Raw genomic sequence first — 10,928 nt, forward strand, 5'->3', positions numbered from 1 at the left:
TTTGTGGTGCATTAAAAAGTGCTATGTAAATTCAATCATGATTTTTAAAATTTGAAGATATAGCCTTACATTTTAAAATGTTGATTTATTTTTAGAGGTTATATAGAGAAGACTTTCTGGGATCTGAAAGAAGAATTTCATAGAATATGCATGCTAGCCAAAGCACAAAAAGACCACTTAAGCAAACTTAATGTACCAGCCACTGTAACTGGTAAGGTTTGATTTAATGTACAGTAATATTAATTTTATTGGTTGAAACTGATTTACTTTTGATTGTGAAAATATTTCTAAATGCTTATTAAGTGCTGAGGATCTATAACTTGTGCCTCTCACCACTTATAATGGGTAAGTACTGTTTAAATTCTGTAATGTATTGCATTATATAATTATTGGCCTTTTCCCTCTCTATGTGGCACTGTGTAGATTGAACTGAATGACATAATTACTAATCATCTTAATGAGAAGTCCCACCTTGGAAAAATAAATATAGGATATATCTCTCAAAGTCTTCAGTTGCTATTTGGGGGTCTTATTAAACATTAATTGATATATTAGTAAGCAACCTTGAAGCTACACTATCACATATGAGGTAAGTAAAATTATAATATTAGGTTTGTTTTTAACTTCTGCCTGAAAGTTAATTGGACACCATGGATAGATTCTTGTAATTTGATTGAAGAAATAAACATTTCACATTTCATGAGGCCAGTTCTGTTGGAGGTACAAAGTACAAATTAAGTATAAAATATAACTTAAAAGGAATATCTGTTTTACAGATATATTGCAATGTGTTTTTTAAAAGCTCCACCCTTCCCTAAAACCCCAGACCGGCTTCCTGGTATTTGCCTCAGTAGTTCGACATGAATAGCAAAATACCAGGGATTGAATCTGGCTACCATGCACCCCTGTAAACAAAAGGAAGGTAAACTGATCATTTATAATGATAAATTCTCCTTTACCCTTGTGATTTGAGATATTCTGCCTACAATTCCCAAGAGCTGTGATTTACAGTTTTTACTCTGAAAGATGTTGCAGCAGTGCTAACACTCCTTTAATTAAAGATCACTTTCCATTTCTTACAGCTCTTATAGCTAGGCTATTTAAAAAATCATTTTATAGTGTAAATTCACTTTTTGCTTACTACTACCGTTTTATTTTCAGAAAATGTACACAGTGTGCTGTTGGAGAAGCAAAACAATCTTTGTAGACAAACATAATTTACTTCTTCCCCTCCCTTCCCTCTGCTTCCCCAAAAGGAACTCTAATGTTTCCACCTTAATTTTTGTCATTTTCTTGAGAATTTGATCTTTTGTGCAGACTAAAGACACTAGGTACTTCTGAAGTACCAATAAAAGAATTATCTTTATTTAAAATCTACTAGCTATAGAGATGTAGTACCTAGAATTAATCGTGCTTTATTGAACATCAGCGTAGTATCAAAACATTGTAATGGTGACATATTCATTGTTACACAAAGAACCTACCCCGTTAACAATGGCTTAATACTTTGACCATTTTTAAATTGCACAAGTCTAAATCTGAGTATGTATCTGTCAACTAGAATACTGAGTGTTTAACTTCAATTTCCTTCCCACTAAAACTGCTTCCTAACATTATTCTTATGTTTTATATTAACTGTGTCACAAATAATAAATACAACATTATTCTTGAAATGTTTTAGGTCTTTTGTGCTACAGACTCCAGTGGAGTTTTGCTGGCTCCAAACAAACCACAATATCAAATATTATGCTTCTGACAGTAGTAGATCAAAGGGGGAAAGAAAGAAAAAGAAATATTTTGGAAAAAGATGCCTATTCAGGTTTTTTAAGAGTGAACACTACATTGAATACAAATGGAAAGGAACTACTTTAAATGTGATTTGCATAATACAGCTGGAAAGAGTTTATTTAACATTATTGTCCCCTGTGTTATTTTTTTGTTAAAATTTGATTTTTACTTTTAAGTAAACAGATATAATTCATAAATTGCTGAGTTAGTAGAATTGTACATTTTCTTTTTATTTTTTTGCTTCTCATCCACATGACAATAGCCTTGAGAAAGGACAAAGGTAAAATGTATGTTTAAGTAATTGTGGCTTCAAAAAGAAGTACTATTTGGTCCATGAAGTAGGATCATATTTCAGTGGCGATCAGGAGACAAGGATATAGGACTAGAGGTTAAAATAACCCTCAGATCTTTTTCTTTTGTCAATATACAAGGTAATTAAACTGAAAAGTCATCCAAATGGACAACCTATACTTAAAATTTAGAACCTAAAAAATTTTCTCATTTTACTTTTTTTTCCTTGCAGGAGTACACGTCTTGAAGTAAACAAAATAGAAAGACAATTAGCTCACCTGATCATGTTTCTTAGTATAGTGTCAGAATGACAAGTGCTTTCATGCACCTTGTTTGATTTTTAAGTTTTCTAAGCTTGGATTTCTAGTAACCTTAGAAATCTTAACGTTTAAAAAAGAAATTTTTTTTTTGTAAATAGTAACTCTCATTGCTTGAACAGATTAATTCAAAAGATTACTTTAATGTGCTGAGATATGCCAGCTAGCTATACTAAAAGAAAATATATGCTTTATTACACCTGTTTGGGTTTTCCATGTTTTGTTCACAAAGGGGATATCTACTACTGGAAAAGAAATTCAAAGCACATTTCTGTCATTTTGGAGACTCTTCTCTATAATGTAGAAACCAGCACGTTCAATTTATCATAATGGTTCAGAGCACAGGCTCTAGGCTGCCTGGGTTCCAGTTCCAGATCTGTCACTCATTCATTAGCTGTGTAGCCCTGGAATTAACCTCTAAATTAATGCACAAACAATGGTTATAAGTGTGTGGCACATAGAAGTGCTGTATATGTTAATAGTTGTCATTATCAGCAGCAGCAGATTCTTTATTCTCCTGTTCTACTGAAGAACATTTTGATAAGTGTTTCCTCCTTCTCAGGTGTTAAAGAACTTGGTTACATCAACAGTTGGTTTTCGTGATTTGTTATTTGCAATTATTAAATGTAATCTACAAAGAAAGTACTGTTTCCTAGAATTTCCTGCCACTCTTACGTCTGCTACCAGGAAAAACGACAGCAATTGAGCTTGGTCTCAATTACTGTACCACTCCTAGTTACAGACAGATTATCTAGTAAATGTACATTATTATGCTAGGCTCTGTGGGAAAGAGAACACAGATTCATTCAGAATGCATTTATTGAGGGCATACTATGTGCAGGCGCTGGGCAGGGTACTGGAGATAAGTGGGAAATAAAACATAGTTTAGGACCTCAAGAAACCTACTTTGATGGGAGAAAGAGGTATATTTGCAAATACAATGCAGTGTATAGTCCTCAGGGCACCCAAGAGTCATGACTAAACCAGCCTTGGGAAACCAGAGAGAACCATCCAGAGAAATTAATGCCTAAGCCAAGAAATGAAGGACAAATAAGAGTCAGGCAAAGAGTAATGGAAGGGGGAAGTTCAGGCAGTCTGCACAGCATGTGCAAAGGCCCAAAGACAAGAGAGCATGGCTGTTTGGACAACTGTACCAAAGTTCATTATAGCTGGAGTAAGGAGTAGAGCAGATGTGGTGAAAGATGACAGCATGGAGAGGTGACAGAGGGCCAATCATGCACAGCTTTATATGAGTTTTAGGGCTGAAGGTCTTGGAGAACCATGAAAAGGTTTTATTAAGAAGGTAACACGACCAGATTTGTATTTTAGAAAAACTAAGAGAGGGTTGGGGAAAGCAGTGTAGACAATAGAGTGGATATGAGAAAAATTTAGAGGCAAGGAAGTGGTTCAAAGGCTGCTGTAATCCAGTAAGAGAAGATGGTACATACTAAAGAGAGGTTAGTAGGCATATAACAGGGTGAACCAAAGAAGCTGTTGGCATTGTACTACAATCATGTCCAAACAGAAAACATCTGTGTTGGAATGTGCTGTGGCAAAAGAGAGAAAAGTGTCACGAGACTGCAAAGACCAAAGGAAGGGAAAAGAACTGACATTTGTTAAGTGCCTACGAATCTGGACACTGTGCGCAGTGCTCTGTATAACGTGTCTGCTCAAATAGGCATCGTTGGTTAATGTACAACTTCACTGATGACTACTTTTTTAAAGTGCTAGTTTAAAATAAAATGTTTACCCTTTGTCCATTTAATGAAAATATACACATTACCAACCTCCAACCTGTCTTCTTTTTTTTTTTTCTTTTTTTTTTGGCTGTGTTGGGTCTTCGTTGCTGCCCGCAGGCTTTCTCTAGTTGCGGCGAGAGGGGGCTACCCTTTGTTGTGGTGCGCAGGCTTCTTATTGCAGTGGCTTCTCTTGTTGCAGAGCACAGGCTCTAAGCGCATGGGCTTCAGTAGTTTTGGCACGCGGGCTCAGTAGTTGCAGCACGTGGGCCCCAGAGCGCATGGGCTTCAGTAGTTGACGGCACACAGGCTCTAGGGCACGCGGGCTCAGTAGTTGTGGCTCAAGGGCTCTAGAGCACAGGCTTAGTAGTTGTGGCACACGGGCTTAGTTGCTCCACGGATGTGGGATCTTCCCGGACCAGGGCTCGAACCCATGTCCCCTGCATTGGTAGGTGGATTCTTAACCACTGCACCACCAGGACAGTCCCTCACTGTCTTCTTGAAGTAACACTGTGGAATATAATCTAGCTTTTTCTAATGTCTCGGTATCATCAACATGGAGAGTGCTTTGATCATTGTTTTTTTGCATTGAAAAATGTAGCCCTTGTTGGCTCTACACTAGACTGTAGTGTTTTCTGAGTTCTTATATCTGCTTTTTTGTTTTTCTTGTCTCCTCTCGTGCTTTCAGCTCTTATTGATATCTATATCTGCTTTCAACTGCTCATATCCATACCTTGTAGTTTGCTGCTTGTTACCAGCTATGAACTAGGGAGACATCACCGAGCTTGTTAGAATAAATCTAAAATGAGAATAAGAGCAAAATTCATCTGTGGGCCTTGTGGCTCTTAGCCTGACTCCTCAAAAGCACTATTTACTTTCTAGCTTTTGCCTATGTCCTAGAGAGCTGAATTTGTTGGATAAGTGGCTTCTAGATAAATGAGCTACAGAGGTCCTGGTATCTACCTGATATCTACCTGTTATCTACAGAGGCCTTTTTCTAATAAGATGAGAAAATCATATATTCACATAGAGCTTTCTGAACATGTATCCTAAAATTTCATCCTTCTTTTGCCTCCAGTCTTCTCTCTCCCAGCACCCACCACCACCACGCCCTCACATAGTATTAAGAGAGTAGACAGTGGCTAAGCTGATTGGTGATACACTTTGTCACACAGAGATATTAGGGGGAGTAAATGACCTAATTCATATAGATTCATAACCTGTATACTATATATATGCCTGGTAAGGGTTTTCCCTTTTAATAACTTATCTGTCTAAGCAAGCTCACAGTTGCAGCTTCCATTAGTGACAAAATGTTTAGATGTATACACTACAAGCAAATGTTTTTTAAGTGTAGAGCAGTATAACTGTGAACAAGATGCAAGGCTTACAGCACAAGGACCTAGGAAAAGACAAAGTAGTTAAACTGTGACTAATAAGCTACGTTCCAGTTCACCTGCTGGAGACTGCTAATATTTCTGTGTAAGATGGTAGCAAATGTAAAAAACTCCCAGTTGTCTTCAGTTGCTGTAAAAGCCAGTAGAAAAAATAATACTCATCTATCCAAAGCTAATTGAACGTTCAGATTTTTAAGAAGGATTGAAATGCGACTGTTTTCCTTTTGTTTTTTTTCCCCTGCAGAGACACAGTGCTCTGTGCCTATACAGTGTACGGATAAAACAGATAAACAAGAAGTGCTATTTAAGCCTCAGGCAAAAGATGATATAAATAGAGGTGCACCATGCATCACATCTGTCGCACCAAGAGGATTGGGCCAAGATGAGGAAGACACCTCTTTTGAATCACTTTCTAAATTCAATGTCAAGTTTCCACCTACGGACAGTGACTCTACTTTCTTACACAGCACTCCAGAAAGACCCAGTGTCCTTGGTCCTGCCTCATGTGAGGCTATGTGCCAGGATCAATTTAATATGGAGCCCAGAGACAACCCGGGAAACTTTGTCAAAACAGAAGAAACTTTATTTGAAATTCAGGGAATTGACCCCATAGCTTCAGCTATACAAAACCTTAAAACAACTGACAAAACAAAACCCTCAAATCTTGTAAATTCTTGTATCAGGACAACTCTGGATAGAGCTCCGTGTTTGCCACCTGGAGACCATAATGCATTATATGTAAATACATTCCCACTTCAGGACCCATCTGATGCACCTTTTCCTTCACTCGATTCCCCAGGAAAAGCTATCCGAGGACCACAGCAGGTAACTGTTTTGCATTAACAAATATATTAAGTGTGAACACACATTTTGCCATGCATGCACAGATATGCATCTTTCAGATTATCAGACATCTTTTTTAAACTAATGACTAGCCGAAGTTAAGCTTTCTAAAAATATCCAAGTCCTGTAATAAATGACATGGAATTTAAAAGATGAATATGATGAAGCTCCATTTTAAAGTACCTTAAAATTTAAGGCACATTTTAAAATACATGTAAACCTTATCCATATCTAGTGTGTGTCACTTTCTTACTTAGTCCCTTATTCAAAGCTTTTAACTCAGTATCATTGTTATAATAGGATTCTTTATTAAATTCCATTCTGTGAAGCAGGTGGCATTTTTTTATCAAAAAGTTTGTGTGTATCATACTTATCTTTACAAGAATGCATGATTTTTTTTATAAGTAAATAATCACATTGTATGTTTCTATTTCTGAAAATAAGCGAACTGTCTTTCAAATAATACTTCTATTACATTCTCAGTTATACAGTACGTAGATCTGTAGGGCTTGGTTTTGGTTTTGGTTTTGGTTTCTAATCTGCAGCCTAATATATTTTTTAAATAGTCTCTACATATGTATGATTCTAATCAAATACTTTCATGTTTCTAAAGCTTGCAGACTACTTACAGCCCCCCACCCCAATCCACTCCTACCCTCCCTTTTATTCAGGTTCTATTACAAAATGATTCTTTAAGTTTAAAAAAAAAAAAAAAAAGGTGTTTAATGCCTGAAGGCAAATGAAAAGTATGTAATTGTTACAATAAACAGAAGCTCATAAAAAATGCAGATTGGTACAAGTGTCTAATATAACTTGCAGACATTTGTTTGATTTCTCTTTGCCTTGAGATATTTAATTTACCAAAAACCAAAAAACACCAACAACTTGATTAATACCCTTTGGCTTTATAAGTACTTTTATAGGTTATAGACTTTTAAATCAGCATACAAAGAAGGCAATAGTCAAGCTGTGGTATATTTTAGTAGTGGAGAAAACTAGGCATCTCTGACAATAAGCTTTAATTATAAACTCACTTATGTTCTACATTGTACCTTATTTCACATCATAGTCACAGTTACAGTTACTACTTAATGAAACAGATTAAACAATTTCATTTATTGCAAGTAGAATTCCTGTGGAGCTGTGAAGTGCATCAGTTCTAATGCTTGTTATTTTTTTCTCCATTACATCTCTTGCTTGTTCTTTTACTAGTCTGTGCATTCATGTTTCAGTAGATGGCACCCTGCATTGTGCATTTGCTTTCTATGCTACAGCAAGGGAAACAGCTGGTATGTGATTACAACTTGATGGAAAAGTATTCAGCTTAAAAAATGCAGGAGAATTGGTGTTGAGCTGTCACAAGACGTGGGGCATAAGGTTAGATAATTGATATTTTGGCAGAAAAGGCAAAGAAATTCGTTTGTTTTGAAGGCCATGTTACAGTTTAGGATTCAAAGGATATTTCTTAAAATGGGTTTTTTAAAACATTTTGTTGTTTTATTTGTTTTAATAAAGCTACTATGAGGAATACAAAATTCTTGAGCTGTCGATAATAACAAAGGGAAGTGAAATTTTGTTTGCGTATTTCAAATTCTTACTTTTATCTCAATCATTACTACTTAACACCATTTTTTTATACATTCAGCTATCATAATAAAGTCTAAAATATATCTGCTTATTTTTGCTCTATGTGATTTTCTTTTCTTCCTACTTTTGCTGAGTCAGTGATTGGGGTCCCAACTGAATTCTATGAAAAGCTCAAATCCGAACTAATAGCTCCTAATAGAGAAGGATAAGTATGGACTTTGAAAATAAATTGGCAGTAGAAGATTGGCTCATCAAATTTAGAAGCTAAATTGCTTCTGAGTCTATTACTATTTTATAGATCTTAATTAAAAGTATCTTTAACATAATAATCTTTTATTTATATCCATATCAATTTCCCATTAGAGTGGTGCATATTAATCAATTGTACTTTTTGTTTAAACTGCCAACACTAAAATTTAAATCTAGTTAACTCTGTTATATACTCACAATTATTACTGCTTTTCTTTTATCATGGAAGAGAGGAAATTATTTTACTCCAGATTTCAAATATGTATTTTAAATATTACTGTTTTTTGTAATAAAATTGCCACTTCTCACAAAAGTATTTGTCAGTGTTATTATACACCCTCTGTACTGATATTTGAATGTATCTTGGTGCTTAGACAGACTTTGTATATTTACACCAACTGTACACAGCTGTCCAGTAAAATGTTTATAAGAAGACAGTGATGTCGTGAAACCCAAATGCTTCAGTTAGTAATATACTGTTTATGTAATGATTGGTTAACTAGGATGAAAGAGATTGGTTAAGGGAATGAAAACTAACACTATGTCAGGAGTTGAACTAGATTGTTATTTTAAAAGCATATTAGTAATAGGAACACAAAGGGGTCTCTTTAAGTTGGCATTTCGAGGTGATTTTCCTCAAAGTGCCAGAATTTAGATATGTCAAGATAAGAAAGCAAATTTTAGAAATAATTTGGTTTACAACATTTCAGGAAAATAAGATATTCCAGTCAACAAACATATATTGAGCACCTACTCTTGAACTAAATGCTTTTTCTGGCCCTTCTAGATATTTTTTAATAATAAGTACAGTTAAGCGTATGTAGGTGTTGCTTATAGTAATGGAGGTAGCTCTGTAGAATTATGCTTCCCATAATCCTTTAACTGGCAACTGTTGACAGGCTTCACTTTAGTTAGCCACAAGAAAGGGTAAGAAGGCCAAAGTATGCGCTTGTAACAGGAGCAAAATAAGAAGTCAAAAGAATGCATCCAATTTTGGACTTTGTTGAACGATTAAATATTTGAGGTTTCAAAAAACAACTGATCAATAGAATTTGTTTCATACTTTAAAAAAATTATTTTCAAAAATTAGAACACTTATTTCTATATGATTTATTCATTGTGTATTTGCTTATACATAGTAGCGAAATTACATTGCTCTTGATCAAAATGCATGTACACACACATCATGTCTAATGTGCTGTGTATTAATAAAGGTCCTATAACTTAAAGTTCCAATATAAAATAGAAAAGATAGAATTTAATTTTTTTAAAGTCTCAATTATTGACTGTTGTTCCAAAACTCCAAAACCCATTGGGATAAGGGGTATTAAAACATGCTGGTGTTAAAGCTGAAAGATGTTTTAATGTGTGAAGATAAAGTGCATGAATGTGTATTTTAAGTGATTCCTAAAGTTAAATTATGCCCTTTATGAAAAAGAGAATTGAGTCATGTCCTCATGCCAATTCTAAAGGAAAGGTAATTCGCTTTCATATTAGGGAATTTCATATATACGCACATAACCCGTTCAAAAAATTTGAATTTGAAATTCAATGCAAGTTGATTTTAAATACAAATAACAGAAGATGTTTTTATTTGTTTCCTGCAGCCCGTTTGGAAGCCCTTTCCTAATCAAGACAGTGACTTATCGGTACTAAGTGGCACAGGCTCAGAACTGCATATACCTCGAGTATGTGAATTCTGTCAAGCAGTTTTCCCACCATCCATTACATCCAGGGGGGATTTCCTCCGGCATCTTAATTCACACTTTAATGGGGAGACTTAAGACGCATTTGAAAACAGACATATCAAGTTCTATGCGATGATTCTGGGTTTGTAATATTATGTACTTGATTGCAAACTTAGCTCAAGATAATTTATTGAAAAATCCAGTGTCACAGCTATTTGAATTTTTTTCTAAACTTATATTGTAACTTTCTTTTATTACCTTTTAAAAGATCATTCTGTACAAAACTGTAATTCATTGTATTCATGTTTACAGTGTTTATTACCATAATTCAAAATTATGTATGTGACTTATGGAATTGTATAACAGTAATTTATGTTTTTTTTCAAATGTCTAAGCGTATTGCTTGGATTTCTAGTTAGATCTATTGAATTTGGTGATGTCAAATGTTTATAGGGTTCTTTACTTGTTTTCATTTAAAAGATTAGATTATTTATGCTGTGGGTGTTCTTTTTGAATAAACCAATAATAGAGAATAGCAGACAAGATAAACATCTGAGTAAATACCAAACCTAAGACATTTGTTGCTCAGTGATAAGATCACTGGTAGGATTATTTAAACACTTTATTATTTTTTTTTAAATAATAGACATGGTTTTAATTTTTACTATACGTAGAGCAACATGATGAAATTAGTTACATGATTAAAAGAGTTACTTATGTTGTGATAATTAATGTGTTCTTTGTTCCTAAATAAATAAATAAATCACATTTGGGGGAAATTCATAAAATTCATGTTTCTTTCCAGTAATCTGATAGAAGGGTGATACCAGATCTGGTGACATTTTATTATAACTAGTAGATCACTTTGAATTTTAAAATTATTTTTCAAACTAAACTTACTAAAGAAAAACATTTGTCTTTAATGGGAGCAAATCTAAAACCCTGTAAGGATTATCCATATTAATTAATTTATATTAGAAATGTTCACATTCTTGTTGAGAAATTTGTTAATTCATTGGTAGCATCCTGCCT

General features: G+C 34.4%; 1 protein-coding gene across 6 annotated transcripts in view; it reads left to right on the top strand.

Moving 5' to 3' along the window:
* The window catches only part of TANK (TRAF family member associated NFKB activator), a 103,969-nt gene extending 93,294 nt beyond the window's left edge, over positions 1–10,675 (top strand). For 4 of the 6 annotated variants that reach the window (XM_057551700.1, XM_007183167.2, XM_007183171.2 and 1 more), the window contains exons 6-8: positions 96–211; positions 5,774–6,354; positions 9,816–10,675. In XM_057551700.1, the coding sequence (XP_057407683.1) occupies positions 96–211; positions 5,774–6,354; positions 9,816–9,992 (874 nt within the window). In that variant the 3' untranslated portion in view covers positions 9,993–10,675. Of the gene's footprint in view, positions 1–95; positions 212–5,773; positions 6,355–7,584; positions 9,784–9,815 lie in introns of those variants that run through there. The other 2 variants (XM_007183172.2, XM_057551701.1) reach the window with 2 other exon arrangements.
* Positions 10,676–10,928: the final 253 nt, after the last annotated feature.

This window comes from Balaenoptera acutorostrata, chromosome 8, assembly GCF_949987535.1.
Source record: "Balaenoptera acutorostrata chromosome 8, mBalAcu1.1, whole genome shotgun sequence".
Classification (NCBI taxonomy): domain Eukaryota; kingdom Metazoa; phylum Chordata; class Mammalia; order Artiodactyla; family Balaenopteridae; genus Balaenoptera; species Balaenoptera acutorostrata.